The sequence below is a fragment of the Triturus cristatus genome, chromosome 11, assembly GCF_964204655.1.
Source record: "Triturus cristatus chromosome 11, aTriCri1.1, whole genome shotgun sequence".
NCBI classification, from domain to species: Eukaryota; Metazoa; Chordata; class Amphibia; order Caudata; family Salamandridae; genus Triturus; species Triturus cristatus.
The window spans coordinates 732,978,615-732,998,517 of NC_140594.1; the positions used below are offsets into that span (position 1 = coordinate 732,978,615).

The window sequence follows — 19,903 nt, forward strand, 5'->3', positions numbered from 1 at the left end:
CTTTTAGTGATCATAATCCCGTTGTACTTGCAGTGATGCAAACAGACCTAATTTCCCTAAATAAAGTAAAAGTTAGAGGGGGTGTAAATCTTAAGGCAAAAGATCAGAATCGTCGGTTGAAATGGACAAAAATAGTCCCGGAAATCTTTCTACAAGATGTTTTGTCAAGTCAAGTCAAAAAGCTTTATTTCGATAAAAGAATTATCATAAAAGCATGTACATACAAACATATAAAAAACAAACAGACAATTCATCAAGGGAGCAATATTTACAAGAAGTCACAATATTTATGAGAATACTCTCCACCTTGGTAGCTTCATGACTAGTTATATAAATTCATAAAAGTGTTAAAATCGATTAAAAAGGTTAAAAAAGGGGATAAAAAGTGCTATAAACAGGAATCATCTACTAGAGCTAGTCAATTTACTTCTGATGATCCAAGACCAGCCCAAAAATGTGGCCACGGCACAAACTAACATCAGTCTTGTATCAGATTGTAGAATGCGCAAAGCAACACGATAGTTTGTAGTGCCCAGGAGGCGACAGGCAGGGCCTAGCCATTTCCTTCTTGGATTACTGTACGCTGGGCATTCAAACATAATATGGGCAATGCTTTCGACCTTCTCCACACAAATCGGACAAGTATCGGATGTCTGGTGGGGAGGCTTCCATTTGCTAGTGAACTCTCGGGTTGGAAGAATCTCTAGTCTGAACTGGAGATACAAAGGTCTATCCCTTGGTTTTTGTACAAACTCGAGATAAGGTTCAAAGCAGATGGACTGCTTGTGGATGTAGAAAGCTTCAGTCAGCCTGCCAACATTAGGGTTACTAAGGTCCTCATTATCAATCCTGGCCCAATATGCTCTTTTAAGGTCCACCTTACTCACGGGGACACCATGTTCCCAGGCATCATTTAGATCTAGTTTCTTTAGGGATTTTTTGATGTTGCGAAGCCAGCTTATTTTATGGGAGCCTGGAGTGTTCATAATTTCTCTCAGGCCCTCAGAATATTTTTCTAGCTCCGGAGTGCGCCAAAGCCGAGCCCAAAATAACAAAGGACGCAACCTAGCAATATCTTTGATGGAACGCCTACCCAGATCACTAAAGAGCGGTTTCAGAGGGGTTCCCCTAGGCATTGAGAGTAGATCTCTCATAAATTTGTTCTCGGACAAGGTGATATCTTCAAGGTTGTCAAAACCCCATAGTTCGGCACCGTATAGGGCTGTACCAACTGCTTTGGCCTGATAGATCTCTAATGCGGGAGCGATTGGCTTACTCCTAGAGGATCGATGTTCTTTGGCAATCACTCCCGTGGCTCGTTTAAAATTTAGTAGCATCTTGGTAATATGGGGTCTCCAGCTCAAGGTGTCGGAAACTCTAATTCCTAGATAGTCAAATAATTTGACATATTCTAGGGGCGTTCCGTCAGACATAATAGATACGCTGGGTGATTTATGTGTTTTGAAGGAGAGGAGCTTGGTTTTTGATGTGTTAATAGCTAAACCTCTCAATGAACAGAACAAATGAAACCTATCCAAGAGCTTCTGTAGGCCTTTTGATGTCTTCGAAATCAAGAGGGTGTCGTCCGCAAAAAGAAGGGTGGGAACTTTTTCGCCCGCCAGGGCGGGGGCGTCAGCTGGAACGTCTTGTAAGAATTTCACCACTCCATTCACAAACAAGGAGAAGAGGGTGGGCGCCAATACACAGCCCTGGCGGACGCCTCTTTTAACTGGGATCTTATCAGTTTTCTGTGCCTGAGTTCCCCACCGAACCCTTGCAAAGTTACCCTCGTGTAGACGGACCAAAAGGTCGAGAAGAGGGGGCGGCAAACCCATTTCCTGGAGGACAGACCAAAGACGGGCACGGGGGACCAGGTCAAAAGCAGATCTCAGATCTATGAAGGCCAAATGGAGGCTGCCCCTACCAATCGAAACAACCTTCCAGTGTAGCAGGAGCAGCCTAAAGACCTGGTCGATCGTGCTCGTCCTTGGTCTGAACCCAGCCTGAAAGTGTGAGAGAACACTATGCTCAGTAGCCCATGATAATATACGTTCCAGCAGAACCCTGCCAACGACTTTCTGACCAACGTCGATAAGACTTATTGGTCGGTAGTTGGCAGGATCCTCCCTGGAGCCCTTCTTATATATTGGAACTACTTCCGCTCCTTTCCATGATTCAGGGATGGGTGAGCCCTTAAGGATGGCATTAAGTAAGATGGTAAAATAAACAGCCCACGATTTAGGATCGGAGCGGAACAAATCACCAGGCAGGCCGTCAGGACCTGGAGCTTTAGCTGGAACTAATCTATTGATGGCGGTCACAACTTCTACCTCTGTGAACAGGTAATAGTTGGTCAGGATGGGATCTGTTGGAGCAATTTGAGAGAATGTACTCAAGGTTTCATTATCTGTGCCCGAATAGAGGCTCGAAAAGTGAGCAAACCATTCATGGTTTGTGATGTGGTTGGAAATTACATCAGGGTCAGAGCCTATTGAGTATCTGCACAGGTTCCAAAAAGTGACTCCATCCCTGGCTAAGCTAGCAGTTTTTAAAGCCTGCCAGTGAGATTCCTCCCAAGCAGACTTTGCTTTGATGACAGCCTTCCTATAGGCAGACCTAGCATATTTAATAAGGGAACAATCCTTAATTTTAATAGCGGATATAAGCTCCTTCTTACTTGACCTGCACTCAGAGTTAAACCAAGAGCCAGGTGACTTATATTTATTGGTTCTAATCGTAGAAGTGGATATAAAAAGTGCTCCAATCAGCTCGGTGGTGGCAACATGAATAGATGTAGCCCTTGAACACTGGTCAGATTCCTCATAAGCTTCCCTGAGTTCAGCGGTTTTAGATGACAGTATGTCTTTTATAGAATGAATTTTTTGTTCATCTAAGGCGATTTTGGGCCATTTCAGGTACCTTTTGCAATTTGATGGAATAATATCTTTGGTGGATGATAGGGGACAAGGATCGGAAATTGCTTGGTCTGGTGGCCACAGATTCTTTAGCGTTAAGCAAAGTGGATTGTGGTCGCTATCAATGGTTGAAGCTATGACCAAGTCCACCGCATGGCGCCACAGCCTGCGATCGATTAGGATATAATCGATTCGGGATGGACTAGAAACTCTATTAAAAGTGTAGGCTGCATGGAGATGTTTTGTCCAAAGTAGAGGAGGAAGTAACAATATGTTTAGAGAATAGCACACAACCAAAAGATGTCTTAATGGCATTTGAAAATATCTGTAAGGAAGTGAACCATGGTCTTCAGAATAAATCTAGACAGAAGCCTCTGATGGGAAAAAGATGGTTTGACAAGGAATGTTCAAAAGCGCATGGAGTCCTATTAAAAGCACTGAAAGCGACCCCTAAAATTCGTGCAGAGATAGTCAGTGCAAGGACTGTGTACAAAAAAACTATCCTAGAGAGAAAGAGGGTTCTGAAGGACAATGCGCTGGCCCAACTTCTTGAACCAGAAACGCTAAAAAATAGTAGCTTATTCTGGAAAATAATAAACCAGCCACTTTTTTTGGATGAATCCAACAGCCCCTTGGAGGCTAATATCCCAGACGAGGAATGGATCAAACACTTTAGTCAGATATATTCAGAATCCATTAGTGCTGCCGCCGATGATGGCATTTCGGAAGTTGATGCAGGGGAACTCTCCACTGTTGACATTGCTGTTTCGCTTGATGTAGCAGATGTGGAAAGGGCGATAGACCTAACCTTGAAAAACAAAGCTCCGGGCCCTGACGGGGTTCCAGGGGATGTTTTTAAAAGTGCGCCGAAATTTTGGTCTAAAATTCTATGTAATGTTTTTAATGCTCTCCCTAATGCAAAAATTCCAGACTCCTGGAAAAAATCTATTATTATTCCGGTCTTTAAAAAGGGTAATAGGCAAGACCCATCCTGTTACAGACCTATTTCACTGATTGATACCTCGGTGAAAATATTGGGCCGGGTCATTTTAACAAAACTGAATGATTGGCTTATAGTGAAAGGGGTCCTGTCAAATGTTCAGTATGGTTTTAGACCAAAAAGAAGCATAATAGATCAAGGGCTTAATTTGCATTTATTAATTGAAAAATATACAAGGGCCAAAGAGGGACTCTTGTATTTGGGGTTCATGGACCTCTCGTCAGCTTTCGACCTTGTAAATCGTTCTAAACTATGGGAAATCTTGCTTGACATTGGTCTGGATAGGGCCCTTGTTAATCTTTTAGTAGACTTACATACTGATCTAATAGCCTCGATTAGAGTAACCTCAGAGGGGCGTTGCACGAGTCACTTTAAGTCAGAAAGGGGAGTTAGGCAGGGATGTATTTTTATATAAACGCTCTGGAATCTTTCCTTAAAGATGCAACTCTTGATATCCCACGTGTAGGAGAACTTGGTATTCCAGTTCTCCTATACGCTGATGATGCTGTCCTGCTTTCACGTACTGGGGTCGGTCTGCAAAGATTATTGGACGCATTTGAGAACTTTATGGGTTCATTGGACCTAAAGATTAATGTTAAAAAATCTCAAATTATGATAATGGGCAAGAGGAAAAATAGTAAGCTCTCAAAGACATTTACATGTGGGAAGCAAGAGCTGTGCAGAGTAGCCACTTTTCCTTATCTGGGGATCACATTTGATGAGAGAGGCACTTGGGGTCCACAGATAAAAAATAGAAACATCGCCCTAGCTAGATCATCTTCAGCCCTTCAGGGATTTAGCAAAAAAACTAGGAGCTAGGCCAATAGCATCGCTACTAAAAATGTATAAGGCAAAATGTCTAGCGGTTGCCACATATGGAAGTGCGATATGGGGTAACTGCAACACACAAAGTATACAAATCACTGAAAATAAATTCCTTAGATCTGTACTTGCCGTCCCGCAGTCTTCTTCCACATATATTGTCCATACAGAACTGGGAGTAGGATACATCGCAGATATGATTAGAGTAGCCCCTGTTTTGGCATGGTTAAAGACCTGGCTGAATCAAGAAATTCCCCTTAATCACATTATTTTAAAAGACTGTTTGCAGTTGGATAGAGCAAAAAATATACCGTGGCTATCCTACATTAAAAACTGTTTTGTCAAGTTAGGGAGACTAGAACTTTTTTCTTCTCCAGAATTGATAACCGCCAAAGATATTGGATTTATTAAGGGGATGATGGGCGAGCTGCTAAGCTCAGAAAGGGAACGAGTTGAACTTGAGAAACCCTCGGTCCGGCTTAGCATCATTTTGAGTACTCACACAGGCCCCGAATCATATTTAACCACCGTAAACCAACCTTTTCATCGTTTCCTTTTAACCCGTTTTAGGTTTAATATGATCCACCTAACTCTTGGACATTTCCCAATGTGGTGTACCCCAGAAAATGCCAGCCCATGTAAATGTGATAATTTTTCGATTCAGGACACCACACACTTTTTGATGTTTTGTGATTATTACACAGCTCCAAGGAAGAAATATCTGATCCCTATCCTAAAGGAGGCAGGGTTTATTCAGGTTAAGCCTGCAATCCTGTTTTTACAGCTTTTACAGACCCCCAGGATTATGTATCATGTAGCTAGCTTCCTGGTGGGGGCTGTTAGGATCAAGAAAAGAAAGTTGTCCATTAATCAGACAAATATGGATTTATAATGGCTAAACTATTAATACTGCTTTTGGGAATTGCCTTTACTGGGGTTTGATGTATACAAATGTAATATGTAAGTGAAGTAAATAGATTGTTTTATTTGACTGACCTCTTTTTAAACATTTTTAATAATTGAGTTTGTCTTATGAAATAATGATGTATGAAATTGTATTGTATTGTTCCTATGTCTTTTTATGATATTTATTTATCGAAATAAAAGTACCTTGACTGACTGACTATGTGTGATGCACTGTTGAATCAACAACAAAATCTTTAAAACATTCTAACCCACGTTGCTGTTTCTGATACCTGTCGACACCGAAGAGTTTTGAGTAATGGATTCATGAAAACATATATATATTTATTTACCTAAAAAGTGTTATTTTTACTCAACACAGTGGTTCTTAGCAACCTCAGAAAGAGAAAACACTGAGTGTGCCCTGCAAAAATGTAATCTCTGAACTGCAAGTTTCACACAGATCCAGAAGTAGACCAATTAACCTAATCAGAAATTATATTGATAAATAACATAGAAAGGAAGATGAGAATACTCAGTAGTGTAACTGTTTTGTTATGGTCCCATTTTTAATCTACTTGTTCTAACTTTGCAGGTGTTTTATTTGCTTTGAAAGTTCTTACAACTCATTATCATCCAGGTGGGAACTCATATTTAATGGGATTAGCAATTCCTAACAGATATGCCTGCTGGGTGGAGCTGGTGTTAATCCACATGCTTTCTCCTGGGTAAGTGTTAATTTTAATCGCACATTTTCTGTTTATATTAAGGTATACTAGGGGTATTGTGCAAGAGATGTGTTGACACATTGGGAAACGGTTAACATTTTCATCTGATTAATCCTTTTGGTAGACTGAGAGGCAAAAGGGGGTCAACATTCAGTAAAACTATTTAAAATTCATGTTGCCCCCTTGCCCACACAATATGGACCAGAAATCAGTGGCTAAAATTAAGTGGGTTTATTACAAATTATTAATCAATATAATCTGTATGCAAATAAAAACTATGTTATAGAAATGCAAAATCACTAATGGCAAGCTTTAATAGGTCAAGGCACAATATCATAAGATATGCAATGAACACTGTCACAGCAAAATAGATACTGAGAAATAGAAATTGGTGTTCCTTACAAAAAACTCTGGTCCTCCTTCCTAAATGAATAGATTCTAAAGTAATTTAACCTAAGCCTTGAATCTAAACTACAAAAAAGTCATAAGAAAAGGTAAGCTGGGAATTTAGGAATGCAGAAAGGTGTCAGCATATTGAATACTGTAGAAGTCTTCTAAATTGAAAATAGGTGTCTATCTTATAGCTACACATTTGTCAGAATAAGAGGAAGCCGAGAGGTCTGTACCTCTCAAAGTCACAGGGGATCTGCTCTAACTTTTTACATTGTGAACACTAATTAAAACTGGAAACCTTAGCATACCTCTCTCCACCATCTCTAGGAACCAATTGTGTTAAATTCCACATTGTACGATGGCAATATCAGACTTTCCCAGCCCAAGGAACTAGGATAGCTACAGTTACCTTGAATGTCCCTTTGTTCCTGATACACGATGAATAAGAGGCTTCTTCAGCTGCTTAGCTCTTCACACCTCTGCCAAAATGTTCTCTCCCGAGCTTCACTATCACTAATACAACAATACTCTTTTCTCTAGCTATAAAACATTGAGAATGCATATGCAGAGGAGACAACATTCAAAACAAGCAAAATGCATTCCAAAATGAAGGCCTGGCCAAGTTAAGTTCAGTCAAGCATTTCAATGTGCATTTTGAATACATGATTATATGTGCACATATAACTTCCGAATAAATGCAACAAGCATAAATACAAAAGGTGAATAAATGAGTTCATGGCTACATATGCAGTGTACTTCCAAATAAATGCAGTGTAACTTGGAACATAAGTGTAAATGTAACTGAGAACTGTAAATCCCACTGTATAGGCTAACCTTTAGTATACACGCGTATGAATCTCTAGTTTCTACAGTGAATGCACTTCAGTATACATCTAAATGCTTCAGTTCACATTGATAAAGTTAAGACACACAGAGTATTTGGTGCTAAGTGTACGTATATATTGCACTATTGTGACATGTAAGGGTGGAACTTATGTTGCGCAGCTCCAATCCCTCCTCTGATGGCGAATCTAACCATCAAAATCAAGATATCTATCTTATCAGATAGACCAGTTAACCTCATGGGTTTCATAAATGTTCTTCTGGACTCCTCCAGATGTTTCATGTCATCATAGTATCTACACTGACTCTCCTCTAATTCTACATCCACTCTTTCTTTTCACCCCCTCCTCTTTGCTTGTACATTCTTATGCCGCTTAAAGATCTCAACCAGAGATATTTCACATAGAGCAATTATCACAAGGGGTTTCAAATTGGAATCCAATATTCCACTTCCTAGATTTCCAAATCCTCTGCCTACTGCAGCAAATCCATTTCCATTTGCTTCCCAAGCACCTGTAGCCTCTAACTTCTTCAAATCTTTCTTCAAATCAGTAATGTTCTTGATATATTTCTTCAAATCTGTACTCTTGTTAGGGCTGTAAGTACAGCATTGCTGAACCTTTAACATCCTGCAGACTCCACCCTCTTTTGCGAGGAGTATGTCTAAAGCAATGTGATTTTGTAAAACTATGGCTCTCATAGCTTCCATTTCAGTATCTACGACCAATAGGGCACCTGCTGTACTTAAGACAATTTATCTACTATGGTGGACAACTTTCTAATCTTGAGGTCATTCAAGATTACGCCTATAGGTGGAATCATTGTGCCAAAAATGTCTCCCACAATTTCTGCCCCACTGGCACCTTGTTTAGTTCTGGGTTTCGTTTCCCACACATTATCATCAAAATGTTTAACATGATAAATCTTTGGGAAAACTATACCGAAATAACATGTACCATACCATCCCTCAGGCAATTTTAAATATGCATGTTCCCCCCAAAGAAAATAAACTCCAGGAATAACAGGATCTCTTCCTCCCAGGAAAAGAAGGAAAATGTCTACATATGTAAAAGTATGATCACACTACTCTTACCCATGAATTTAGTTTTAAGCTCCGATTTATTGCTATGCACACATAACTTTCTTATGCTTATATAACGCAGGCGTACCTCCCAGTTCTAGGTGTTTACTCTTCTAATTTATTGCACATTCCTTTATATCTCTCATCCCAAACTGCATTCTGCCTTTCATTTATGGCTCTATTCCTGTCTTCTGTCTGATCCGAAACTTTCTTTTCAGCCTCAGACAAAGACCAAGTCAAATTGTGTGTATGAGCATAAGCAGTGGCCAAATCACTTGTTGGCCTAAAGATACTATGAACTGTCTCCAATATCTTAGCATGATAGTGTCTGTTCAGATGCTTAAACAAAGGACCTTCATCAAATGCCTTATCATAATCTACACCTAACACCATATGTAAGGGGAATTGGGTGATAGGTAATTCCCTCTGCATCTGATGCAGGTAACTGCGTCCAGACATAGCAGTCCCTTACATCCATGGCGTCAACATATTCATAAAGTAATTTAAAATAAGCATTTGATGCACAATATCCTTAAAATCCTGGGAAGGTTAACTATTGTTAGTAGGACTCATTGTGCTATGGGGGGTTTTAGATCTAGTCTCAGCTGAACTCGAGGACGAGGGCAAATATAACTCTACAAGCAACATAATTATTATTGCAACTACAGCTATTAACACACCTGCTATTATGTACCTACGTCTACTATGGTTATTAGTTTCCATTACTTTTCTCAAATCAGACTGTTGAGTAGAAAATATCTGCAGCAGAGTCTTCTCTGATTGTTTCCACCTGTGGAAATGGCAAAACAAAAGTTCAAACGATGTGCAATTAAACTATTTACAAAGTTTTCATGAGTCTTCCTTAGCCGTACTCTGTGTTCTTCTAAATGACACCTTTACGCTCCTTCAGCAGTCTTGGGCCTAGGTGATCTCCTTAATTCTTTCAGCAAAGCCTATTTAAATGTCTCTGATCAATTTACAATCCAAATTCAATGAGAGATCATGCCAATAAATTGAAGATCAGCCCCAGCAGTCAGTTCAAGGAGGCTCAGTTGTAATTGCACTGTTATCCTCAAAATCCCAGAACTCTCCCTCTTGGTCATTTGCAGCAAAGTATGTCCATTAAGGGGACGTGTACCTTCGAGAGGGTACTCTAGCTCTTTTTGATCTCCTGAGTACAAGCCCTTCACCTTCACTGTCGCTCAGGTCAGAATCCTCAGTATCCCCTGGAATGGTGTGTGACACCCTGTTAGAACTGGAATTCCTGATTGACTGAGGTATGTACCAAGGCCAGACAGGAATCGCCTCTCTAGTCTGGGTAAGCTAAGTACACACTAAAAGATTGTCTGTTCTAACCCTCTGGTAGCTTGGCACAGGCTTATCTAAAGAGGCAATGTGTACATTATTTTTGCAACACACACACAGAAACACAATGAATACACCACAAAAATACTCCACACAGGTTAAGAAAAATAGATTATTATATCACAAACAAAACAAGAGCAACATTAGAAAAATCCAATATGTAAAAGTTGAGATATTGAATTTTAAAAGAATAAATGCAGTGTAGCACTTAGAAGCAATTAGCGTTAAAAAAGGGTTATCTAGTCAAACTGGACCAAGGCAAAGGAATAGTTCGAGCCAGCCTCGATGGAGCACAGGCCGGCTACAGGACGCACACAGGCCCCAGTAAGCCAAGTATCTTTCCGGGTCGCAACAGCGAGATACGTCTTGAGATACGTCAATGCAGGTCCCGCAAGTTGAGGATGCGTCCATCTTCTCCATACAATGATGCAGATGTGTTGGTTTCGTAGACGGGTGTCGGAGTCGAAAGGCATTGAGTGATGCACCAGGTTTCTCTATGCAGTCAAGGGGATGAATTAACCTTTTGAAGCTGCATTGGTGGCGATACGCTATCCGATGTGTCGATCTCGGGAGGCAAAACGCTGGTTCCAATGCGATGTGCTGAGTTTACTCCTGCAACCGGGTTGATTTGCCAGTTCTGCTACACGCAGACAGGAGATGTGTCAAAGTCCTTGTTGCAAGTATATTGGCCACTTTCAGTGAGCCAGGAGTAGGGGCAGAGACTTTAATATCTCAAGCAACAGGAAGCAAGCCAACAAGACTTTGGAGCACACTTGGAGTGTAGGCAGAAGTCCAGCTCTCATTTAGCAAAGTTAGAGAGCAGCAGTCAGCAGGACAACAAGCAGAAAAGCATGCCTTCCAGATCAGCAGTCCAGTTGAAACCTTTAGGCAGTACAGCAGTTCTTCTGGACAGAGCTTCAGTTACAAGTCCAGTAAGGTCTAATTTTTGGAGGTCAGAGACCCAGTACTTATACACAAAAGTACATTTGATGTGAGGGTGATTTCAGAGCAGCTCCATGAAGTGCACAGGTCCTCCTTTCAACCCAGTGTTGTCTGCCAGGCTATCTATCCCCAAATCAGCCCTGTGTGTGGGGACAGGATACTACCTGTTCAATGAAGTGTTACCCCCTCCCTTCCATCCTGTCCAGGCATGGCCATCAGAATGCAGATGTATGTAGATCGTTACACAGACACAGCTATCCTTCCTGTGTTTGTGGCTGTCTAGAGAGAAGGCACAAAGTGTTGCTCTTACCCACCCCAGATGTGTATTGGAAACAGGCTGCAAGGCACACAGAGCAGTAAGTGCAGAGTAATGTCCACTTTCTAAAAGTGGCATTTATAAAACAGTAATGGTAAATCCAACTTTACCAGCAAGGAAGACTTATTGCCATTCCAAAGATATAAAACACGAAGTAGCTACTCCTTTTTGATATGGAAATACCACTTAAAAGTATATAAGGGCATTCCCAATGCTAACCAATGAGAGGAGTAGGCTTTGCAGTAGTGACCAACAAATGCAGCTGTTTGTCTCTACTAGGACATGCAAAACATAAAAGTACATGTCCTACCTTTTACTTACATAGTACCCTGCCCTTATTACTAACTAGGGCCTACATTAGGGTTGCCTTATATGTAGTAAAGGATGAGTTTAAGGCTTAGAAAGTGGTTTTAAATGCCAAGTCGAAGTGGCAGTAAACTGCACACACAGGAACTACAATGGCAGTCCTGAGACAGGTTCGAAAGGCTACTTCTGTGGGTGGCACTATCAGTGCTGCAAGCACACTAGTAACAATTAACTTTCAGGCCCTGGGTATACTGTATACTACTTTACAAGGGACTTATCAGTGAATTAAATATGTTATGTTATGTTATGTTATTAATTTTTGTATAGCGCACAGATGCCGCAGCGAAGTGGCGTCCTGGCGCTGAGAAGATGGTAAAACATAACGGCGAGAGAATACTAGTCATAGATGAGCTGAAGGACCTAAATCGTGGCAAACAGGAAGGTTTTCAGACATTTCCTGAAAGGAAAAAGGTTAGTAATGGAACGGAGCAAAAGGGGGAGGGTGTTCCAAAGTGAGGCGGCTAGCACCGAAAAAGAGCGTCCACCCATTCTAGCTCTTTTGAAACGGGGAACAATTGCCAGATTTGATCCCGCAGAGCGAAGCGCTCTGTTCGGGAGATAAGGGGATATAGTCTGGGCAAGGATAGAAGGAGTGGACAACTTTAGAATTTTAAAAGTAAGGCAAAGTGCCTTAAATTTAATCCTCTGTTCCACCGGGAGCCAGTGCAAATTTTGGATGGTTTGGCGGGCAGAACAAAAATGTGGCAGGCCAACCAGCATCCTGGCCGCCGCGTTTTGGGTGCGCTGAAGGCGGAGAAGCTCCGCTTTATTAAGTCCCAGTAGAAGCGAACTAGCATAGTCCAATCTACTTAGGACCATAGCCTGAACTATGATTTGCCTGGTGGTAGGGTCAAAAAATTTAAAGATTGGTCTGAGACACTGTAGAGTGCCAAAACAGATCCCGGCCAGTCTTTTAGTGTAGGGAATGTAGGACAACTTATTGTCGAACCACACCCCAAGATTCCTGACCTCGTCAGCAGGCACCGGAGCAGGGCCAAGCTCCGGGGGCCACCACTGGTTGCCCCAGAGGTCGGTGTTTTTTCCGAAGATTAAAACCTCGGTTTTTGAGGCATTCAGCTGCAACTTGTTGTCCGACATCCATCCCATAACTCCTCGTAGAGCGACCTGAAAGGCAGCGGCGTCCATTGCGGACTCACCATTAAGTGCCACCGCCAGCTGAGTGTCATCGGCATAGGACACCATGGTGAGACCGTACCTCTGGGCTACCTCGGCCAGGGGTTGGACGTATAGATTAAACAAGGTTGGGCTGAGAGCCGACCCCTGAGGAACACCTTGCAAAATAGAACGGGGGGCGGAGCCAAAAGGCGGTGTGGACACCTGAAAGGATCGGTCTGTAAGAAAAGACCGAAACCAATCGAGAGCGATCTGGCCGACCCCAGCTTCCGAAAGTCGTTGGAGAAGGACGGAGTGGGAGACGGTATCAAAGGCAGCGCTGAGGTCTAACAGGATCAGCGCTACCGTTTGATCTCTGTCAAGCAGCTTTCTGATTTGTTCCACTACCGCAAGGAGAGCGGTCTCAGTGCTGTGGTGCGCTCGAAACCCATTTTGAGAGGGGTCGAGGATGTTAGCTTCCAACAAATGGGAAGACAGAACGCAGTTGGCATGAGATTCCGCTAGTTTGGAAATCCAGGGGAGGAGGGAGATGGGACGGTAACTCTCGGGAAGAGAGGGGTCCAGGGAGGGTTTTTTCAAGATGGGCACAACGGTTGCTTGTTTCCATTTGACTGGAACACTTCCTGTTTCAAAGGATAAATTAATAAGATCAAGGATCGCCGGATAACAGCACTCTTCGAGCTCTTGGAATTGTGTAGGGCGCAAAGGGTCCGTAGGGGAACCTGATCTAACTTTCCTAGTTAATTTTTTAAACTCCTCTGGATTAGGACCACGAATAGAAAGAAGTTGTGGGGTGGTGTTAAGCTTAATACTAGAAGGACATTGCGCCCGAGATTCTTGGGGAAAGGATCTATAGATTGCCTCTACTTTTTCTACAAAAAAAGTGGCTATTTTTTCGCATTGAGTCAGTGTAGCTTTAACAGGAGTAGCAGTCTGTTTGCTAGTTAGCTCCTTACAGATTTGAAAAATGATCTTAGTCGGATTTGGGCTATTATTAATTTCCATCGCATAATAGGTGGCTCTGGCCTTACAGATAGCCTGATGGTAGTGCCTCGTACAAGATCTGTAAGCTTTTTTGAGCTCAACGTCATACCTTTTGCGCCAGGCACGCTCCGCTTTTTTACAGGCGGATTTAAGAATTCTGCCGGTCATGTATACACCAACTACACACATGTTTAGAGAAGAAGCACATGCACTTTAGCACAAGTCAGCAATGGTAAAGTGCTCAGAATCGTAAAGTCAACAGAAAGATTCAGCAAAACGTGGAGGCAAAAAACAAAAAATTTCGGGGAAGACCACCCCAAGGTTGACAGGTCTAACACACACGTTCCACAGGGAAACCTGCTTTCCCTCTCTCTTGCCTTCTTGGCAATGTTCTCCAGCTCCCACTCATGTTACCACAGCCCTAGGCCCTTCGTCAGGGTCTGAATCTGCCTCAGTCAACACCACAGGGTGAGTCTCTCGCGTCTCAGCTTCAACTGTTGACTCATCAGACCGAAGATGTGCTGTTTCAGACTCTCATTGGTCCCCTACAGCTTGTCTAACCTGCTTCCGATTTCTCTTGGTAACAACTGGCACTTCTGGGAGAGGTGGTGTCACATCAAGGAGACACTCGACTCTGCAAGTATGAGCAGCATGAATCCAGTTGGGGAGACCTCCACACTTCACATCAGGGGCTGCCACCTGGATAACCTGGTTTGGGCCATGCCAATGAGGTTACAGGCATGTTTTCCGAATGTGTCTCTTCACTAGAACCCAGTTACCAGAACTGAGGTAATGGTACTGCTATTGATGGTCCGATGACAGATCCAACCTAGTGAGACAAAGAACGCACCACATCTGCCAGTCCTTTACAGCAATCAAGAATCATGTCATCTATAATGTTCACAAGTGCATTTGCAGGACCAGCTAGCAATCTCATCTCTCTGCCGATGATTAATTTGTGAGGGACAATCCTGTCCTCTGATTGGGTACACTGCAAAGACTCATCAACACAAGGGGCAAAGCATCAGGCCTTTTCAAAGACGCAGAAGCACACACTTTTGCTTCTCTGGATTCAGTGTGCCATTCACCTGTTACCCTATTCCTGACGCCTCAGCTGTCTTTGCTCCACTTGTAATACTGCACTTGACATTTTTATGATCTCATTACTGAAATGAGTTCCTTGGTCTGATTCCAGAGAAGTTGAAAAAACGAATCTCGGTATGAGCTTCCTCGACAACAATTTAGCTACTGTGATTCTGTCATTTCTTCTGGTCAAATAGGCTTCAACCCAGCCTGGGAAGATACACACTATCATCAGGATGTATCTCGACCAATTGCACATAGGCATTTTGATAAACGTCCACCTCTATCCTGTTCAATGGACCTCCTGATCTTCCTACATGGCTCACAGTTACTGCAGTTCTCTTCCCTACATTCGTTTGTTGACACACAACATATCTGTGACAGTCATTCAGGGATCATTCTGAGTCTGGGGTTAAACCATGTGTACTGGAACAAACAAATCATAGCATCCTTACCTACATGAGATGGACCATTATAACGTCTAGCCATTTCGAGCAACAGACTATCTGGCAACACTGGTCTTCCATTTCCTGAAACCCAAATATCATCATATATTTTAACACAACCTGCTCTGACCCAATTCTGCTGTTCTACCTCTGACACTTCTTCATATAACCTTTTAACCTCCTCCCATATACCAGCTGTGGTTAACCAAAGATTGTGATTAGTCTCATCTTAACCATTCGTTTGAATATTCACCATTGAACATACAAGACACCATCAGCACAGTATTGTGTAACTTCATCAACGTATCTGTTACTGGCTGTCATATAATCATCTCCACTGCAGTGTGCAGAACATTTCACAACCGCAATCTGGGTAGGCAACTGTAATTCTTCAAGCAGTCTTCCTACATCCTCACCATTCCGTATAGGGGAACCTGAAGAAGTCATAAATCCCCTTTGTGACAATAACCATCATACGGACAATCAGTGAAAATTATCACTTTAAGCTGTGCAGAAACACAGCACACCCTAGTAAGAGTGATCAATTCTGCCACTTGTGTAGATGTTACTCCTAGAAGCCAGGAGGCTTTAATTACGCCTGAGACTGTACAAACTGTGCAGGCAGCTCTCAAATTTCCCTCATGTTCTCGTAGGTAGGACCCATCAACAAACAGTACAAAATTGGACTCCGGCAGTGTTCTTGACTTGGCACATAGTTCAGTGACATCGAGACAGTCATTCTCTACTTCCCCCTCATCACCCTTGATTGATTGATGTGAAACTTGTATAGCGTGGCTGTCGCCCTACGGGCATCCTGGCGCTTTTGACTGAAGATCGGCGTCAGAAGGTGACAAAGGAGGATCATGGAATCTGCCTAGATTAGGCTTTAGGATATAGCCAGGTCTTAAGTCCCTTGCGAAATTCAAGTAGGGATTTACAATGTCTCAAGTTCGCAGGGAGCTTGTTCCACATGCCAGACGCTACTATGCTGAAGGCTCTTCCGCCTACCCTAGTGCGCTTGAATCTCGGAACCACCAGTAGACCAGCTGTGGAAGAGCGAAGTTGCCTGCTAGGTAAGTGGCGAGCAAACTTATCCTGTAAGGGGACAGGGCCCAGTCCATGTACTGCTCTAAAAGTCATGCAGAGGGACTTAAAGAAGACCCTTTCCCTCACAGAAAGCCAGTGTAGATCCCTCAGTGCTCCGGTGGCCGAGGCACAGCGCCGCCTATCAAGCTTTAATTTGGCTGCGGCTGACTGAATCCTCTGCAATCCTTGGAGGATATACTGCGGGTCTCCCAAATATAGGGAATTGCAATAGTCAAGCCTGCTTAATACCGTGTTACGTACCACTGTAGCTCGTGACTCCCTAGGGAGCAGAGGTAGAATACTCCGAAGCAGCCGCAACAGGGCAAAGCAGACGTTGGCGGTCATGCTGGCCTGGGATGCCATCTGGAGGTCGTCGTCGATAATCACCCCAAGATTGCAAACCTTCCTGACCGGTGTAATCGGTCCTTCCTCAGGTGTGAGACAGAATTCGGAAGGGAGGTGTTTAAGGATCCTAAATGGTGAGCAGAAGACCACCTCAGTTTTACCGCTATTAAACTGGAGAGAGTTCCTTCTTAGCCAGTCCGAAGTCTGGAGCATGCATTGATGGAAACGGTCCATGGAAAGTGCGTCATCCCCTTCTAGAGAGAAGGCCAGCTGCGTATCGTCAGCGTAGTTCACCAAGCAGACGCCGAAAGATTTAATTAACGGAAACAGGGGTCGCAGGTAGATGTTGAAAAGAATAGGGCTTATTGCGGATCCCTGCGGCACCCCGTACGCAACTGGGGACCTGCAAGAGGAGAAGGGTGCCATGGTGACTACCTGCTGCCTACCTTCTAGGTAGGATTGAAACCACTGCAGCACTTTGCCTTTTACTCCTATTTGCCTCAACCTCTCTAACAGGACTGGGTGGCTCACCGTATCAAAAGCTGCCGACATATCGAGAAGCACTAAAATCATGGCATTCCCGTTGTCGGCTCGCAAACGAAGGTGGTCCAGCATGGTAGTTAGAGCTGTTTCGGTTCCGTGGCCAGGACGGAATCCGAACTGGTCCCTATCAAGCAAAAGGTTCTCCTCCAGAAACTGGGACAGAGTCTTGCTTACAGATTTCTCAAGTATTTTCACCGGGTAAGGCAAAAGAGAGATGGGCCTGAAGTTAGCTGGCACCAGAGGGTCCAGATTCGTTTTTTTTATCAGAGGGGTAACAACTGCTAATTTCCAGCAGTCTGGGACAGATCCCGCCGTCAGGGACTGGTTGCAGATCATCCTTAACCAAGGGAAGGTGTTACGACCATAGCGCTTCCATATTCTATGGGGGAGAGGGTCTAGGGGAGAGCCAGACGACACACTTTCTGTCAGATTATCAAAAGCTTCATGGGAAAGTGGCTGAAAGCTGTCCAAAGCAGCGGTCAGTTGTGGATCTCCGTCAATCGGGCTAATTGTTTCCTCAGGACCCTCCTGGGTACTGACCTGCAAATTGTTTACAATGTTAGAAATTTTCTCCTGGAAAAAGGAGGCGATTTCACTACATAGAGTTTGCGAGGGGGCTAGTCTATTGCTCAAACAATCCGGGTTAGAAAGGTCACGAACAATCTTAAAAAGAGCTTTGGACCCATTGGGAGCCTGTGTGATGGAGTTGGCATAGAAATCTACCTTGGATCTCAGGATGAGGGTTTTATATTGCAGTTGTATTTGTCTTAGCTCTTCTTTATCTTCCTCAGAGTAGTTTCTTCTCCATTTCCTCTCCGCTTGTCTGCGAGAGAGTCTAAGTTGGTGCAGCTTCTCGTTATACCAAGGCGCTGATCTTTTACTGGCCTTCTTTAATGGCTTTATGGGAATAATGCGGTCCAATTGCTTAGTTATGTGTACCGTGAAAGATCTATAGTTTTCCTCCACGGACTTATTAGGGGAAAAAAGACTGGCATCGAAAGATGTAGTTGGAGGGTCAGCTTTTGCCAGTTTGCCCCATTCTCTGTCCATCCTGTAAAGGCTCTGCTGACTGGGCAGATTCTTCTGGCAAGGCATCGCCATACTCAGGTGGATGAGAAAGTGATCGGTCCAATTCAGGGGCAATATATTAAATACTTCTGTTGTAGCTGGATTGGCGAAAACCAGGTCCAAAATATGTCCCTTCTGATGGGTGGGGCTGGCCACCAATTGATGGAGGTTCAAGTTGGAACAGGTGTACAGGAGGTCTCTCAGTTGACTGCAGAGGCCTCCATCCTCACTGAGGTTGAAATCACCTAATACAGCCATGTTGGTGTGAGTAAGTTTTAAATTGGTGATAGTGTCTGCAAGAAGGTGGAATTGTGTGGTCGCGCCCGGTGGCCTGTAACAGAGCATCCCTGTGAGTAGGTTCCCACTAGGAGATTGAAGTGAAAAGCCCATAATTTCTATCCCGCCAACCTCATCAATCTGATATGGTCTGAAATCCAGGGTATCCCTGAAAATCAGGCCCACTCCTCCCCCTCTGCCCGAGCTACGAGGCTTATGAAGGATTTTAAATCCACTAGGACAAGCCCCACTCAGACTAACAGTGGACTCAGTGGTGGCCCATGTTTCTGTTATGAAAAGAGCGTCTAAATCCATATCTTCCAGGAGGCTGAATACTTCAGAGGAATGCTTAACAAGCGAGCGGCTATTTATTAGGCCGCAAGAAAGGCTAGCGCTTACTGGCGTATGACCCTTTGATGGATTTAGCTGTAATAGTTGTGCTCTGCTGTATGTCACTCGTTCTGGCTGGCAATTTGACCGAGCAGCATTGCTGGCGCTGGGGGCGACCGGGGCGCGGACGGGCGCAGACGGGCTTGCCTCTGGCGCGCCTCCGGCGCGCCATCAGCGCGCCCGCTGCGCGCTTGCATTGGGCGTCTTAAATAGGTGACCGCTGAAATCCCCAACCGCTAGTGCGCCTTCTAAAGAAGGCGGCTAGTAGTGGCACCAAAGCCGGTTTACACACCCAAGATGGCGGTGCCGGGAGGAACGGGGGTCGTCACGCTAAAGCAGCGTGTGTACAATATTTTTACAGTGCGGGTAAGTGAGGCAGGACGGTGTGTATCGCGGAATATAGGAATATAGGAACACTTACAATGTTTAAAATCAATTTAACAGGCAAGAGTGGAACAGAAATGGAGCAGCACCACACGGAGCCCTACGTTTAAAACAATATTTACTGCACACAATCACTCGTTCTGTCACTCAATGCAATCTTCAGTCATTAGGCTGCGCGCTTGCATTGGGCGTCTTAAATAGGTGACCGCTGAAATCCCCAACCGCTAGAGCGCCTTCTAAAGATGGCGGCTAGTAGTGGCACCAAAGCCAGTTTACACACCCAAGATGGCGGTGCCGGGAGGAACGGAGGTCGTCACGCTAAAGCAGCGTGTGTACAATATTTTTACAGTGCGGGTAAGTGAAGCAGGACGGTGTGTATCGCGGAATATAGGAATATAGGAACACTTACAATGTTTAAAATCAATTTAACAGGCAAGAGTGGAACAGAAATGGAGCAGCACCACACGGAGCCCTACGTTTAAAACAATAT

At 43.7% G+C, this 19,903-nt stretch overlaps 1 protein-coding gene across 5 annotated transcripts in view; it reads left to right on the top strand.

Annotated features, from left to right (window-relative positions):
* Positions 1 to 19,903, top strand: part of RHBDD1 (rhomboid domain containing 1) — a 411,942-nt gene that overhangs the window by 150,460 nt on the left and 241,579 nt on the right. For all 5 annotated transcript variants that reach the window (XM_085634376.1, XM_085634377.1, XM_085634379.1 and 2 more), the window contains one exon: positions 6,236 to 6,368. In XM_085634376.1, the coding sequence (XP_085490502.1) occupies positions 6,236 to 6,368 (133 nt within the window). The remainder of the gene's footprint in view (positions 1 to 6,235; positions 6,369 to 19,903) is intronic.